General features: G+C 39.6%; 1 protein-coding gene across 1 annotated transcript in view; it reads right to left on the bottom strand.

Moving 5' to 3' along the window:
- THSD7B (thrombospondin type 1 domain containing 7B) overlaps positions 1-18224 on the bottom strand; it is a 248501-nt gene that overhangs the window by 68897 nt on the left and 161380 nt on the right. Inside the window, exon 15 of the mRNA XM_083865429.1 lies at positions 10658-10836. Within this exon, the coding sequence (XP_083721555.1) occupies positions 10658-10836 (179 nt within the window). The remainder of the gene's footprint in view (positions 1-10657; positions 10837-18224) is intronic.

Below are 18224 nucleotides of genomic sequence, written 5' to 3'. Positions count from 1 at the left end.
TGCACTGTAAGATATAATCTTACACATCTCACTCTCAGAAAAGCCAGTTGGTTTGTCAGTGGTTGCTCTGGGAACATGCAGAATAGAAAATTAATCTTTTCTCACTGCTTTACTCACCTGTGAGACTCTATAAAGCCTGTTTTGTCTGCCCACCTGCTGATCACTGGAGTAGTGTGCCCTGTGAATGGACCAAGTACTTCCATTCTCTCAACAAGACAAACTCAAAGCATAATTGATTTCTCCAAAGGGTTTTCTAGTGAATATCTATTGTTACTCCACTTGCTAAAGTACTCACTGGTTTGTATTCCAACAAACACAAATCTGTTTATTATTTACTGCTCAACTTCACAGCCAAGCTACAAACTAGGGAAAAGCAACATGAAAAAAAAAAAACAAAAAACAGTGGTGTTCACAAAATCTGAAATGCTGGCTACAAAGTGACAGAAAGAAAAATCCACATTCCACATGGCCACTTGAGAGTACACAGAACTGAAATTAAAGAAACAGACTGGCTTTATTTTAAGAAATGTTGAAAATCTGCACATTGATAAAGAGCCATATGATGCAAGTAGTGACCATTATTTATTTCCAATAAAACCCAAAACCAACTGAGGGGCCTCAGGAATGTCCAACCACTGCAGCTGCAGGACCTGGAGCACGGACTGAGGAGCAAAGATCTTCTAATACTGAATGAAAAACATGATCTCCATGTATGAAATAGAACACCGTACAACAGCATCAACAAACAGACACTAATTCTTTTCAGTTAAATATATATATATATATGTATAAATATATATATATAAATAATAAGACATTACAAAAGTAGACATGACTACATCTTCATTCCTTTTCAAAGTCTTGCTTAGAAGAGGCTGCTAAACCTTTTCCACCTTATTCTTTTTGCTCAGACTCTTCAGAACAAGAATGAAGAACCTTTATGCCTGGTAGTTAATTAGAAAGTTCATGAACCTCATAATGTCACATAGAGAAGGAAAAATTCTCACTTTTACTTAGTGAAGTAATTATTTAAAATTCAAAGTAATAATTTATATCTAACTTATAAGAGCATAAAGGACATTTAAACTTAACAGTTATTGGAATTTGAATATAGACTGACCAGAAAAGCTGACAGATATTATTTGCTTTGGCATTTCTAAGAGCCAAAGTTCACAGTAACTTATATTTGTCCAGTTCTCAAAGTCCTACAGAACAGCCTGGATAAAAATCTTTCTGACTACCCAAAAGATGTCTAAAGGTTTTTATCTAATGCGATATACAACATTTTCTACCTGATCTTAGAGCAAATCACTTTAATGTTTTTTATAAATTATTCTAAAATACTATTTCAAAGAAAAGGGTTTAAAAAAAAAAAATGAACAAATTTTTGTTAAAGAAACAATGAAGCCCGTTCAGTGACAACACTGTAATTTCATATGAAGTTATGTAGGAAAAGAATTAAAAGTCAGGTTAAGAGCAGTTGAGTGTTTGGCTACACCTCACACAGAGGAAAGGGGGGGTTCCTGGAAGGACCCCACTGGTCTCAAACAGGGCTGGCAGCCGGGGCTCAGGGAGGGCTCTTCCCATCCATCCCACCAGAATCCACACGGATCACAAATGAATCCACAGCCCAACAGAGGGCAGCTGACTCACAGCTAAAGGGAACCCTCATTCCTGCCAAAACCCACGGCAAAACCGAGCCAGCAGGGAGAGCCAAGCTGACCTCAAAACCTTTTACCTGAAAACCATAATGCCAGGATTGGACAAGGCTTTGCTAGGGAAACTAGCATGTCTTTTCAAATAATAAAGATATTTGAGAAAGAAGGATACAAACCTATGGAAGTTCAAAGCAGATGTCAAGCCAGGCACCCCTGCTATCACTACAAAAATTCAATTTTGTACAGTATATTCATTCTTCCATAGTAATTCATACAGAGCATGAAAAAGTTAGTTTTTAAATTGTATGCTGGTTACGACTTTAATTACGGAAAAAAGCACAGCAGCAACCTACCAACAACAACAAAAAAATCCCCAAACGACCCAACTAAAACAAAACACTAAAACTGGATGTTCTACTGTTTTGACAAGAGCATGTGGTCCACCACTATAACCAAATTAATCCTCCATTAAAAATCTACATAACCATTTTAAGCCTGCTTTTTAAATTATTAATGTGTAGCTAACATCTGTTCAATGTGAAATCACAAATGAGTCGCATCCCTTTTAAAATTAATCTGTAACTCTAAAAAACATGCAGACTACATTTGCCATCAAACTGTAACTGATGCTGGAGAAACTTTATTAAGTGTACTAATATTTAATTATCTTTGGCTCTGAGTTTGAGCTCCAAAGTCAATCTGGCACCACCACGGACCATATCTATTAATGAATACAAGGGCTCAAAATATGCTCCTTTCATAAAAGGATGCAAGTTACAATATGGGAAACAGCTGACTCAAAAATAATATAAATTATAGACGGATTAAAAGCCCTCATAACTTTTAATTAAGCAATAAATCACAACAAACTGCATGGGACTGCTGATTTATGCAATCCTCCAGTGAGAAGCAGTAAATAAAATTAGAATGGACAGAATATACATCTTATTGGAGAAGAAGAATCTATCCTTTGGCATTTCATTCATACATAAAAATCTGCTCACCTTTGGTTTCTCTAGTGGTGGCTATAGCCTGCAACACACTTACTTATAACTCAAAAACGTGTCATGATTCATAGATAATGAGGAAGGATTAGCTGAATTTATGCAAGCTCATGTTTACAACTCTCTTCTAGTAGCCCTGCTAAAACAAGGACTTCAGGAGGTGGGGAGAGCCCCAGACTGCTGTACAGGGGAGATGCCTTCAATTTTTCCTTTCTCTCCCCAAACCCACATGAATGTGACTAAAGCTATTTCCACTTTGGTTAAAGAGCCCTTGCAAACAGCCCTCCCTGACTCTGGAGCTGTATTTGACAACCACTCAGAAAGCTGTAATTGGGCCTTGAAATCTGAAATCTTTGAGTGGTTTATATTCCAGCCAGCAATCTGGTAATGCTGATGATCTTGATGCTGTCACTTAAAGAAGATGCAAAATTCATGTATTCAGCTTGTGGTCCAAGTGCACACATTTAACTGACGGCAAACCCGGCACAATCCTTCCAGTCATGGGGGGGGACATCAAGAGGAGGACAGAAGGTCATCTGCACTTTTATTCTGCTGTCTTGGAGGAAGAAACCAATTAAACCACATAAAAAGAAAATGAAGTCCATTTCTGAATCTATCAATCAGCTACAGAGCATAAAACAAAGCGAACTCAACAAACTATTTGGTTATAATTTCTGAGCAACGGCCACAAGAAACGTCTGCAGCAGAAAAAATATTAACACTTGTTAAGTATTAATCAATGAGAACTGCTCTAGACAGAACAACAGAGCAATATTAAATACTTTAGAAGAGGCAAGCCCAGGGTTATTTTCATGACCATCATGCAAGAGGCACCTGTGAGTTCCTGGCTGCTCAAGAGCTCTGACAGATGAATTCACACAGCATACATCTTCATGTCCTTTCTCCCTCTCTGAGCAGTAACTTCATTTCCAATTATTCTCTCTTATTCATAAAGGAGAGTCAGAAAAGTAGAAATTTTCTGCTCTGAATGCTCGGGGTATATTCACAGCATGCAGGTGAGTCAGATCATGTTTAACAAACTCCTGTTCCTCCTAGGAATAAAGGCATCCACTGCACTGGGCTCAGCTTTAAATTTGGAACACACATAATCTGCTATATATTTATGAGAAAATTCAGTCCTTCTGAAGACATGGCTCTCCACTGACAAAATGAAAGAAGTGACCAAAATCTTCATTAACAACCAACAGCCTCACAGTGGTTTCTGATGGTAACAAATGCTAAATCAGGCCAGCACCAGCACCTCATTTACCAACTCAGCCCAACCTCTGTTCATGCTGGATGCTCTGCACCGTGATTCAGATTTACACAGCAGCTCCCTACACTGGACACATCTCACCTGCCTCCTGCTCAACATACTCTTGTCCATCTTGTTGCATTCACACTTCAAAAAGTTTTGAAGTTTTTATGTGGCAGGTTCTTAGAACTAGAGATTACTTTCATGACTTGGCGTAGAATCTATTTCAAAAGAAATTTCCACATTTGTGAATTTCGTTATAGGAAACAAATTTTTTGGAATCAACATGATCATATTTTGGAAATTAATTTTTGAAAGGAGTTATGAAAGAGAGTAAAAAAAAAAGAAAAACATGTGAAAAATCTTCATTTAACTTGCCAAAAGTAAGAGAAGGGGTACTTCTGTGTAACTGACTCTCTCTGAAGACTGAATCACCTGTGATAAAATGCAAGACGCCAAATAACTGTTTCTCACATCTTCTACCGTATGAAAAGGTGAAGATGTACCAACATTTTTTGTTCTGAATATCCTTGGGTTTATTCCAAGTAGAACAGAAGCTAGGTCCTCACTTTTAACTGTTATTCAGCATCTCCCCTTTCTTAACAACTGCAAACCTGAAACTGAGAACAAATCGCAGAACTTCGTAGAAAAGAAATAAAAAACTTCCTAAAAGGAGGAAAGAGAGAGGAAAAAAACCAAACCAAGAATAAAACCGCTGCCAAGGAATAACCAAGGCATCAATCCTTCTTGTTCTCCTGCTCCTAGGAAAAAGACAAGCAAGAGTAAGTTCAGCCTCAGTGTTAGATGCTGTCACGCTGATTTATGGCACGTGCCATTTGCAGGTCCTCCAACATGACATATTGTCCACAAGAGATTCAGCACAAACCACACTCCTTTCCTTAAAAAATAAAAGTATTGCCTAAACCAATTGAACTTCAGTTCCTTAGGTGAAATGTTAATACTTTCTTCACTGGGCCACCCAGCTTTCTCTGGCTGATTTTCCATGTAATTCCATCTCCTCTGCAAGAAATCAACAGGACAGAGCACTTTGGGTATAATTCCTGTCTGTCCCTATACTTTATAACAAGCTACCATATTAAACAATAAATATTCCTTTCAGCAACAAACATGGCAACTCTATTTGAATCAAATTATTATGGATACACAGCCAGTTCCAGACACTCAAACATAAAAATTTCATTTAATATAAAAAGTTCATACTTTGGTATGTGTTTCATTAAAAACTTGGTAGGGCTATAGGAGGCAGAAAAAATGTAGTTTAATTAATTAGCACGGACTTCTAATTTTTGTGGATCTGAAAGTAATGCCAAGAAGGAGATTGGCATTGTAACATATTTAACTTCACAAAGTGCAAATGTTTCTCACAATTACAGAAAGCAGCATTACACCATACATCAAGTTGTTCTTTTATTAAAGAGAAGTCTGAAGAAGCTATCTAGGAAAAAAAAAAAAAGCCAATGAAAAATACTTTTAAGGGAGTTGCTAAACAGCTCCATTACTAAAGCTAAAGCTTTTTATGAGTGGCAATTGTGAAGATATGTTTATATGACTCTTTACTCAACAGAAAACCTGCAAGAGGAATGAAAATCAAGTGTGGATAGCTATTGAAGCTGAATATAAAATTAATACATGCTGGGAGTTAGAGTAGACACTACAGGGTTATTATCCTGGAGGAGAACATGGGAACTGGTTCTATTTCCCATGGGAGTGAAGCAACACCCACCCACATGGGGGACTCACTCCAGGCAGGTGAGATACTGCTCAGGCTGCACAGATTTGGCTGCTACTTCTGCTCATTTAACAAACTAAATTGCAGTTTAGTACCAAAACTTCCAGTCACAGCAAGAAAAGTGTAAAAGGGAAACAGGAGGTTCTTGCTATTTCCTGACACTGAAAATTCTCCCACATTAGTGAAGCAGGCAAAAAAACTTGTCATTTTTATGATACTGTAAAACTGCACTAGAATCAGAGGACAGATGTGTTTTATGCTGTAATTCCCTCCTTTAAGGTTGAGTGGGAGGAAATCAGACCTTCTGAAGGGAAAACTGAGATTAAGGATTGGATTTTTTTCTTCCAGAAGTTAAGTTGCACTTGAAACAAGTGAGTGCTGATAGAGCCAGAGAAAAACATAAGACATGATCTCCTGCATGGCACAGGAAGGGATCTGACACAGCTGATGGACTGACACAGGAATAGGCTCAGGAATGAGCTACTGGCACCTGAAATCCATGAGGAAGAGATTCTGAGAGCCTCAAAAAGTTCAATGGCTTTTCTGAAAATTAGAAATCTGTATTATAAAAGAAGTGATTTGAGCAGGAGCTATTTATAGTTAGAACATTAATAATGATATCCTTGAAGACCAATTCCTAATGCTGGAAGGAGAAGGTTATACATGCAACTCATCAGCCAGGGACTAGATGGGAGCTAATTGAGTGACAGCAGTGGAAGATGCTGGGTTCAAACTTAACTTTTAATACAAGAGTCAGAAAGTTTTGAAAATGCTGAACTGTTTTCTCTGAAGTGCAAGTGGACCTAAAGCAGCCACTTTCTATGAAAAAGTTCCAGAAATTCACACATCTCCACCCCTGTTTCTGAGTGATCTGGTCTGTAAGCACACCACCACCCTCCTTTTCCTTTCCTTAAACTCCTCTATGCAATTTCAGGAGAAGTACTTGCAATTCTAATGTGCAAAGTGTCTGTATTTCTCATATTCTACAGTGAACACCAGAAAATGTCATTAAGAATAAAATATTCATGTTAATGAAAGCAGTAAGTTTACATTCTAAATACACTACATTTTTCTCCTGCTATGCCTGCCATTACAAATACTCCCAATCCTTTAAAAATGTTTGCTTAAACATATACAGCATATACAGAGGGAATAAACTACTTGCTATGATATTTGTCCTTTAGCAGTATTGGCTAAGAGAGAGAGGGGGAGGAAAGAGAAGGAGGGAAAAACCTTGACAAGAATATGTATGAGAGCAATCAATAAAAAAATAATCCCTGGAATTCATGAGTCTTGAAAATAATATGCATTTTCTCACAGTAATCCTAAAAAACCTATAAAAGAATATTCAAGCAATAAACCCCCCTTAACTCATATTTAACCTTTCATCATGTAGAACTACATATTAAATAGCAACTGCACGCTGTGTAAGTGCATTCAAAGAAGAGCAAGGCAGAGAAAAATGTAAATTTTTCTACACCGCTTTTAACATGCACAGCACAGCTAAGAACATCTGCCAGCTGACCCCCTAATCCAATCGGCTGCTCAGAAGCAATCACAGCCCCAGATAAGAGCTGCACAGCCCCTACATGCAAAGCCCTTTTTTTTTTAAAGAGATGGAGCTAAATATGGTTAGCCAGCTCTTCAACCATTTTCAAACAGAGGTACAAGGCGAAAGTAATTCGGCGTATTACATGGAGCTGCATGAAAATACTGTCATCTCTTCCCCCAAATGTTGTAATTTATCCTTTAATTTCACAGGGCAGCAACACAGGCAGAGTTTAGGGCTGAAGGGACTATATCAAATCGAGTGATTTTATCAGAGCACCATCCAGCCCATGCAAATGTTTGGCAACTCTATTAGAAAATAGCCTGGAATAAAATCTTGAAGGGCTCGACCTCGTCCATTGCCTACAACGAGAAGAATAAATACAAAAAAGCTGAATAAATTCTCCTAACTTGGAGTTTACTTCTCACATCTCTTGCAAAAAGAGTGGGCTGCTTGAGAGGCTCTATAGGCAGATGAACACATCCAAAGGAATGGCTTCAAGATATTTCAGAAGAGCCAAACTTCCTGTGGAATAAGGAGCACAAACCATATGGAATATCATGCAGTAATGGGACATGCCATTATTTCTGTATAAAATCAAATTTCTGTTAAAATATTCTATCCTTGATACACAAGCAAGCTGCACTACAGTGACTGGACAAACTCTTGGGGGTCTTTTACAACACAGTTAACGTGATTCAAATAACTACTTATATTCATAAAATAAAATGTTTTGAGTGTAGAAGTTGTCCCTCTGTCCAAAACAGTAACTTTACTAAATATCTGTACATGGTGGGAAATGGTAAGAAAGACTTGCTAGAAGAGTGTTTCAAGTAACACTATAGTTAGATTTATGTCAGATATCTGAAAAACACTGAAGAAAAGGATATACAGAGGTCTGCCAAAAAGCCTATACAGCACCCTGTACAAAAAGAGGGTGAAAAGATTATCTGGCTTAAGAAAAAGACACAAACTGACAGAGGATTTAATTATAAGACACTGGAAAAATGGAGAGTTCTCCAAAGTAATTGATTAAGCAATAGCAAGACCCAACTTCAGAAACAATAATCGAAACCGAAATAACAAAAGATACTGGAGAAAATAAAATGGAAATCATAAGTGAAATCTACTAGCACCTGGAGGAATTCATTATTTGTTCCAAGTTATCTAAAATCTTACCAAACGCATAAAACACAATATAACACAGTAGCCACTGAAAAGTAAAACTCAGCACAATGGTGATACAGTTTTTCCCTACCTGACGCCAAACAAAAGCCAGTATTTACTGCAGGTATTTAATCCAGATTATACAAAATAATTAGGATGTCACATTTTTATATATAATGAACCTGTAGAGCTTTGCTCTAGGATTTAAAAGCTGCCCAGACCAGAGGGAACAGCAGCAGACAATCTGCCTGACAGTGGATTAATGATATGTGTCCAGCTTAGCTAAGCAGCAGTGCCATCAGCTAATTTACTTCACCATCCGGGTAGGCAACTCGTGCATCCTGCAATGTGCCCAGGGACCTCACTGTGTTAAATCTGGGCTGGAAGTCCAAGCCCAGTGGGTGCACAGCAAAACTCCTTCTGTAGCTCACAAAGTATTGAGAAGCATTCAAGAAGGCAATGAACAGAATCACAGGCAAAATATGTGCATTTCTGTGCATGTCTAAGTGTACATATATACATACTTTACCTATTAGCACAACAATTTCTTACCCTAAAAGCTCTGAAATATATAGAATTGGATTCAATCCTTTAAATCTGAATCTAAAGAAGATAAGCCATTTGTGTGCCAAACCAGTTAGAAACAGCTTCTGTTTTATCCTAAAAAAACTCATGAGGAAAGAAACAAAAGCTCCAAAAAGCAACCAACCAAAAAAAAACACCTTTAAAAACAAGAAGCCACAAACCTAAAGAAACAAACCTGAACACAATTCTACATTATTTCTACTACAGCCTGCAAGAGAAAGCCTCTAATGAATTCAGTTGGTTTTAGATCATGACGTTGTGTTCCTGGTAAAGAGCCAAAAAGCACCAACCACGTTTATATTAATACCAGCCGTGGCACTTTGCAACCACTGTGCACCAATAAACTGTACAAAGACATAACTTCCAAGTTTGAACAATTTCTTCCCTTTAATATCCTCTGAAAGGCTTTTGAAACTGGCAACTCTAATGTGTGTGGGAATAGGCAACACATGATAGCAATAAGTTTGCTATTAATGGAAGGAGTCTGCTGTGTCTATGGGTAACAAACCCCAGTATCTTTTCATTACAAAGGAGCTTATTGTTACCTATCAGTTACTGTGGGATTTCACTTTGCCTCTCTGGTGATCTGTCTGATCTATTAAGAAAAGCACTGAGCTATGGACAACATACACGTTATAGCAGTTTTATATTTCTGTAGTCCCTGCTGCTTCTGTTAGCCTACTTCCGATGAATTTCAAACAGAAATAAGGAAAAAGAAGAAGGAAAAAAAAAAATCCAAGGAGTATTTACCAAGTTTCTCACAGGAAAATAAAATTAACTGTGAGGAAAATGAGGCAAGTTCATAATCAGGAGCTGGAAGTGGTGCTGAATTCCAGGACATGACTGCTGCAGCAATAGTTGTCCAGAAAAACAACTGAATCCAGCAGCTCTAGCACCTACCAAATAAATCTTTGTGTGATACCACTGAAGTACTTCTACATGTCACATATTTTATACATATACATATTCATATTATTCATAACATATATATGAACTTCCTTCAGCATGACTGTTTCTGTCCTATTAATTAATTTTCATGGCTGAATCTGAAATATAGGGCAGACAAAACTAAATAGTACTTCATCAGTGTTAATTAGTGCTGAGAATTAATCAGCAAATGTAGGAAATCACTATGCACTTTGCAGAAATGCATACAGCATTAAGTAGCATTTAAATAGATGCTGATCTTCATTTAAGAGTAGCAATTGAAAAATTATTTTCCTGTGCTGGGATACTTCAATATTGAACATACAGAGATTAATGTTCAAGGGAACCTGTGTTGTGTGTGAAGGGAAATGTTGCTAAAAATAGCAATTTTTATTTTACAAACGTTTCTACAGCAACCAGAGTCTCAGAAAGAATTAAAATTTTTAAAACATCCATGACACCTGAGTTCTCTGATGTCTACACACTGTCCAGGTGGGACTATTAATCCGAGGCTTCCTGTGCTCTGGGAGATAACAATTTCTTCATATAAGAAACACAGTGTTTTCAGGTCAAATTCTGCTGATACATGAGCACCTCTCCCTCATTCCTTGAGAAGGTCAAGGATTGCCTACAAAACATGACCCAAGGTGTGGTCCCAGAGATAACTCCTATCTCTAACTTCTCCACCAGCACAGTAACTCTGGATCCTGACTGAAAACAGAGCACAGAGAGATTTCTGCTGGCTATTGGAACCTTGCTCACCTGATTCCTGAGATCCAGCTTGGGGCAGGGACGACCTCCATTGTAGGGCTTCTCCTTGAGCCACTTGGATCGGACTCTCACTCCTGGTCCACAGGAGGAGCTGCAGGGAGACCAACTGGACCAGTCGCTTAATTTGCAATCAAACGGGCAAGGGACTGTGCAAGGCTCCTCAATGTAACCTAATCCAAAAGTTGAAGAAAGGTTTTAATCACCCCAACCAACCAACCAACCAACCAACCAACCAACCAACCAACTCCCATCCCTTGATGTAACCTGTGCAACCAACACAAAACAAGAACTTCTTAAGGAGAAGACATTTGGCAGATTGACAACATCGTCCCAGTCCAGGTTATGGCATTATTTGTGAAGAACAGCAGAGACTAAATTTAATTTCTGTTTGGTTTAGTCCAGTGAAGGCAGTGATAAAATGGAATTATGTAAAGAACACACACTGGCAAAAGTACCTGTTGTGAAGCTGGTGGTCACCAATATGTAGTAATTACCTTCCTTTTTAGACTGTGGCCGTGACAAATTCTGGAGAATTAACTCCTTCTGCATTACCCTGGCCATCTCCAGAGCTGGCACAGGCAGGAGACAGACACAAGCTCTCTCCCCAGCAAAGGGAATCACAGGATGGTGGAGGCAACAGAGCTCTTCTCTTGGCAGCTCCCATCACATGTGTGAGAGACCTGCCTGCCAGTCCACTGCGGGACTTCTTCTTGGGAGAAGCAGATGAAACCTGCTTCCCACATCTCAAGATCCTTGCTTATTCTGGGCTTCAAAAATGGCATTTTGAAGTTTTACTTTCACCTTAAACTGGTTTAATATGAAAGTCCTCACAAGATCATAATCTCTTAAAATCACAAGACCAGACATCTGCAGGACCAGCACCTTGTGAATAAAACCTCAACAGATTCCTCCAAAAGGCACAACCCCACAGCTGTTTTAGGAGCTGGCATATGGGAAGAGAGAATTTGCAGAGCCCAGCAGTGGCCTTTGAGCTCTTGGTGTGCAGAACAGCAGTGGAGGGTGGCCAAACCCTGGGGGTCTCCAGGGAATTAGTGGCACCAGTCCTGGGTTGGCAGTGTGGAATAATTCCTGTACCTTCCTGCTTACCATGCAGCATTCATTCTCCCCCGGTTCCTATTATCTGTTTGTCATGTCTGTATGTATTATTTTAATTTAAACAAAAAAGAGATTTCATGTTAGATCATGAAAGCCAGTGCCTGCTCAGATCAGCCTTTATTAGAGGCAGCTTCATCCCTCTGACAGTTCTGGCAATGATGGGTATGGAAATAACTTCATCCTTACCATTGCTCTGATGTTTCTCATTTTTATGCCTATTATTTCTGTTTGGTTTTCATCATGTGAACACTCCCTCTTGATTCCTCACCTACAGAATACCAAATTAACTCATTTCGTGACTCTTTTAGGAAGGGTTTCCCCATCTACCCAGGTGACAGTCACTGCAGAACGGAGGGAAAAAACACTCAAACAACAAAACTCAACCCAGAAGCAGCTGCTGTCCAAAACCTCCAAACGACAACCCCAGACAACCGTGAAACACCAAGGCTGAGGCACAGAGATTATTCTGGTTCAGAACTGGATTTACTGGCTGAACCATGCCCAAGCCTGCTGCTAACTCCAAACCAGAACTGTGTTACAGCCTGGGCATCAACCACAGCAGCAATTCACTGCCTCCCTCCTGCTCTTCACACTGAAGTCAGTATCAATAAAGGTTTCAGGCTTATTTAGGCATCCATCTGTTGGAAAATATCTTCCTTCTAGAGGTACAAGAAATACTGGTGTTGCTTTTGTAAACAGTGCCTTAAAAAATGGCAGCAGCAACAGCTCCTTCAGCTCGGTGCTGCTCTATTTCTCCTCTCCTGATTCCCTATGATGGTGCTGCTCCTGGTTTCTTTACAGCAGCCACCCCACAGCCTGACAGCTGCAATCATTTCCCTGCGTAACTCACGCTGTAACTCTTCCCCAGAGCTGCAGACCTGTGCCCATACAGCGTGCTCTGATTTCCTCTGCTGCTCTCTCTGATCTCTGACTGTTGTGGTGCCTCTTCATTTGCAGCTCTGAAGTCACTGGAACTGGGTATCTTAATTATTTCTGACTGAATCCATTCTGGCAGTATTGGAATGTTTGAGCTATTTCAACTTTGTATGCTCTGTATGCTCACCTCAGTGAGATGACACCCATACACACACATATACAAGTATTTCTAAAACACACTCATTTTTTCCCCCAAAATAAAACTCCCAAATATCCCACTGATATTCTGTTCCATCTGCTTAGGTTGCCACTCAAAGCAATTCATAATACATTATGATAAGTAAAGGAAATTTTCTCATGATAGATTTATGAGAAGCATTTCTTAGGCAGTTCTCCAAAGAGTTCTGTTCCACCACCGTATGAAATATCATCTTTCCTTGGGCTGTGTGACAGCCTGGGTAATTAACTCTCAACAGAAACAAAGAAAGTGCCTTGTTTCAAAGTAGGATTAGTCAGAGGGGTTATCAACTTATCAGAGAAGGCAAAATGGGCTAAGTTTTTAGACAGCTCAAGATCTACATCTATAATAAAAAGAAATACAAGGCAAGAAAAAGAAATAGGCTACCAAAAAAAAAAAAAAAGGAAGATGAAGGAAAAGTTATAATAAACAATATTTCTTTTATAATGAAAGAAGATTTTACAATGAACATGGCAGAATACTGGCACAGGGTGCCCAGAGAAGCTGTGGATGCCCCATCCCTGGAAGTGTTCAAGGCCAGATTGGATGGGGCTTGGAGCAACCTGGTTTAGTTCACTGGATTCACATGATGACCTTTACAAGATTTCTTCCAACACAGACTGTTCTGTGAAGACTGAAGAACCTCTTGTATTCCATTCCCAGGGAGTGCTGTGAGTCATCCCCCAGTGAACCACAGAATTTCCAAAGACATCCCATTGCTAAGAGGCTGCTCATTCTTTTTTGAGTTTCCTCACCCATATTTCTTAATTACATTAAATATAATCAAACTGGCCAGCTGCTGAGCACTACACTTCCATACTGACCAGAGGAAGCTGATTCTCCATATTGAACAATGTTACAAAAAATCAAGATGGGAACATAACTTTCCTTGAAGCTCTCCTCACAGACTGCCATTACTCTTCTATCACTCACTTAAGGTTGATCCTACACTAAGGTATTTTTCATACAGCAAAGATCTTATTCAACCAAAATTTTCCTCCAAAAATGTTCCTGTGCTGCACCCTCTCTGCTCAGACAGAGAATGCCTTTATGGCTATCTTTTTATGATGAGTAGTAAATAACATTGTACTCAGCTCATCCATTGCCTGTGAGACCAGGGTATTTTTTTTTTTTCCTGTAGGAGCCAAGCAATAACTTGCTGTTGTCAGGGGACTAAGAAGACCCACAATAATCCTAGTTTTGGCATGCCTAAAAAACTTTGGCATGATGCACAATACTGAACAGACTAAAAACCCCAAGGGCAATATGCTATTAAAACAATCTATTAATAAAGAATTCTACATTCAAGCTACTACCCAGAGAAATATTCTTACCATAACAGAATATGAATAAAGTAAATAACATTTTTGAGCCACTGTTGCTCAGCTTGGGAGACCAACTCAAGGCTGAGTTTACACAGCTGGCTTTGTCAGTGTCATCCTTAAATTTCTCTCTCATCCATCACATCCCCCATTTTTCTCCCCTCTGCAGAACTTGGTACCAAACAATTGTTATATTTCCAAAACTTTCCACAGGAAAAGATGTTCTTGTCTACTTTCCAGCTGTGTTCAGCCTGCTTTCCACTTGTTCTTAGATTTCTTTATGCTTCCTTTAACCTCCTTTTTAAAATTACTATTATTATTCCTCAAAATCTCAAACACTGTTAAAATAAAGCTCATTAAATACAGACAGAGCAGATGAGAGCCTCTGTCCTACCTGGGCCAACAGCAGGCTCCTGATCACCACAGAGCTGGAGCTGCACACACAGATGTCACAGGAGGTAGTGACAAGAACACCAGGTTATTTAAATGGGCACTTTGAAAGATGCTACTGGGAAATGGCAGGAAAAATTCATGTGGATGACCAAATAACCCTTTTCTGCATTTAAGTGTTATTGTTTTTCTACTGAGACACTGTCAACGTAGTGGGATGAACAAATGCATTTACCTAGGCTGCACAGCTCATTTTGCTATGATTTATTCATTAAGAACAAAGTGCTTGTTGCTTAACAAGCCACAAATGGAGTCTCTAAAGTGTCTCTAAGAAACAAAGCACCCACAGATCACACAGGATGTCCTGGGAAGGCTCAGACACACAGTGTAGCAGCCCTGACTCACCTCAATTCTCCTGTGCAGCCCAGACACAAAGCAACAGCAGATGGATAAAGTGAGGACCATAGTCTGTCATGGAATCACAGAAGCTTTGGGTTGAAAGGGATCTCAAAACTCATTTTCTTCCATTCCCCTGCCATGGGCAGGGACACCTTCCACTATCCCAGGTTGTCCCAATTGCCATCCAACCTGGCCTTGGACACATCCAGGGAAATGGGGCAGCCACAGCTTCTCTGGGTAACTTGTGCCAGCATCAGAGAGGCACAAATACAGGGTGCAAAAACTATTATTGCCCCATTTTTGCTGTGCCACCCAGCAGAGCCATGGCAAGAGGAGGCAGCTGGGTGATGAGCTGGGGGTATCAGTGATGCCACATGGGGTTGTGCTGGGAGAAGGAGAACATCAGTGGGTTCACAAGCAAACATCAGGGATGCTTCCACCTGACTGTTGCACTTCCAGAAGATAAATCTGCTGTGGGTGTAAGGTCTGCACACAGCGTTAAACAACAGTGCCAGCAGCATTCCAAGAGGCTGGCTTAAAAGTGATGCGAAAATAAACATTTCTCCAGCAGCTTTGGAAACAGATGCACCTCTAATTGAATTGGCTTTAAACTCATTTGTTTCCTCTCTAACATATTTCATGGTTTCAATTAACAAACTTCTAGCAGTTCTACCCTTGTTAGTAAACCTTGAGGTGCTTCATAAAACTCAAGGTCATTACTGTGAGAGGGACAATTCTGTGCATCACCACAGCTGCCACTGGTAATAACACTGCTAATTTCCCTTGGAGTCTGGGACAGGAGAGATCACCCTTTAACAAACTAGGGAGCAGCAGAGTGGACAGTGACACAGGAGAAATGTTTCTAATTACACAGACCAAAGGTAGAGGGGGAAAAAAATGATTCATTTTGCAATTAATATTTACATTCACTTGGTTACTGACTGTGAAATATCACAAAATAACACCAGTAAATCCAAGCAGTGCTAAAAATGTAATAGCTAAAGGCTTTATAAGGAAGACCTGGTGGACCACAGCATTTGGTGGGCCAAATTCTGCTCAGCTGAAACTCTGGGATCTCCTGTAAGGCAAATCTCTTGCATCACCTGAAGTTAAATCTCAGCATGGAGTACAGACTGCAGCTCACAGACTTAACCTCACCAGGTGATCATATTTTTATGGCTGAGGCTTTCCCAATGTGCCAAGAATAAGGCAGCCACTGGCCATGGGCCACATAGCACAACCAAAGGCTGCAGAAGCTTGTGAGCTGCAAAGGGAGTACATCATCCCAAATAATCCCTGTTCAAAATCTAAATCCTACTCCAAGGGAGAAAATTATTAACTGAAAGGAACTAAACATAGTAAGTCTGGGAGACTTAAGTTGCTAAAAACTTGAGTTGCAGCCGAAAAGGATTTAATCTTGCCATAGAACAAATCTGTTTAATCTTCTTTTTTTTGTATAGTACACAAGGATTTGAGAGATTTTATGCATTATTAGTTGGCTGAGAAATTTAGGAGATAATCTAATTTACATTCAGTAAATGCACAGCCAAAAAAACCCAGCAAAAATAACTTCCACATCAAATATTTTGCAAGGCTCAAATAATGGATCCTTAGCTAATCTATTCCCACTTTCTCAACAAAAGATGTACACACGCACGTTATCTCGTAGCAGACTGATTAGAGATTCTAAATAGACCAGAGAGGACTTGTAAAAAAGGCTGGTAAGTTTAACTCAACATTATTGTTATTGAAATTCATCCAAAGGTTGGTTTTATTGCTCAATTTCATAGTCTCTATAAATCCCGAGGAGGCAGTTGGGTTGATGCTGACTTTGCATTATGATTTCTAATTTCTTTTGATTCTGCATTACAGTTCTCTTCCTTACGGAACTTGCAAACAGACATTTGGTGTTAGATACAAGCCCTGGTAGTTGATATATTTAATCTTTTAACTCAATAAGGAAATCTCCATTAATTAGCACTTTCCTTGTAACAGATTGCAGAACAAGCTGAGAACTCTTCCGGGGAAGGAGCCTCGTCTGCTGCCTTCTGAGTGCAAATAAATAAAGCAAATAAATAGGACTTCACAGTGTACATTCCTCTCACAGGGAACACCTGATACAGGAGGGCAGAAATCCACTACACAGGTCTGTCCAGGCTCCAAAACCAACTGTGGGAATGATGCTTCCTTCTCCCAGGGCTGCTCTCCCATGGTGAAGGGCTGGTCTGGCTGCTTGGCAGCTCTGACATCTTAACAAAGTCCTTACTCAAATAAAAAACCATCCACTGGGATCAATAGCAGTTAGGGGAGTAGCTCAGCTGTGTTTTTCTGTATACTTTGCTCATCACTCTGCCACTGGGAAAATCATCTGTTTTCTTCAAATAAAACGGAGTAGCTTTTTATTTTTTCTTAGCAGTGTTGGAATCCTCTATATATCAGGAAAAAACCTCAGCCTCCTGTATTTTATTATGGATTGTTTACCATATATATTTTTTCAGACTATTCAATTCATAGTACGAGCATGTTTTTAAAACAAACCCAAGACTGTGTTTATTTTCTACTATTATTATGATATTTATACATGAAAACAACTATTTTTTTAAAGCCTGAACACAATTAAACTGTCCACAGACCATCGAATTCCCTTTCCTCCAACACCTGACTTCTCTCAGAGGCCTGATGGCACAGCAGCTCTGAAAATAGATGTGCACTGCACAGTGCTCTGAAGATCAATACAGACTTGGGCAATTTGGGGCAGGCAGGAAGCATCTCCCAGAGCCAAGGGTCCATCACTGGGAGAAAGCTGCTGCCAAATGTCACTGAAAGTATCTACCCCCCTCAGTAAATCATAAATGACCTGTAGGTCAGTGGTTTCAGGCTCTGCTGGAGCACACCAAGAAACTCAATTTCAGACTTTGGGGCCCTCTATGGAGAGCATCTTTCTGCCACTTTCTGAATCCACAACATTGGGCACTGTCAACACAATATGCCACCTCATTTCTGCTGCCAAGCTGTGACCCCAAGACACAGGAAAGCCTCATTTAGACAACTTGCCTTGGACAACAATGTTATGGCTTCCATTTGACACAAGGGGACACGCTGATGCATCTCCCTGCATCCTGAAAATTAGCATGTATTCTGCATTACAATATTGCTTTTATTTCAGACAAAATAAACCAGCAGATGACTCTGCAGAAGACAGGAACACTAATTAGAT

Source organism: Zosterops lateralis (genome assembly GCF_965231275.1).
Source record: "Zosterops lateralis genome assembly, chromosome: 7".
In the NCBI taxonomy this organism is placed as follows: domain Eukaryota; kingdom Metazoa; phylum Chordata; class Aves; order Passeriformes; family Zosteropidae; genus Zosterops; species Zosterops lateralis.
The sequence above is the reverse complement of the archived record's forward strand: the minus strand, read 5'-3'. Positions and strand labels throughout refer to the sequence as shown.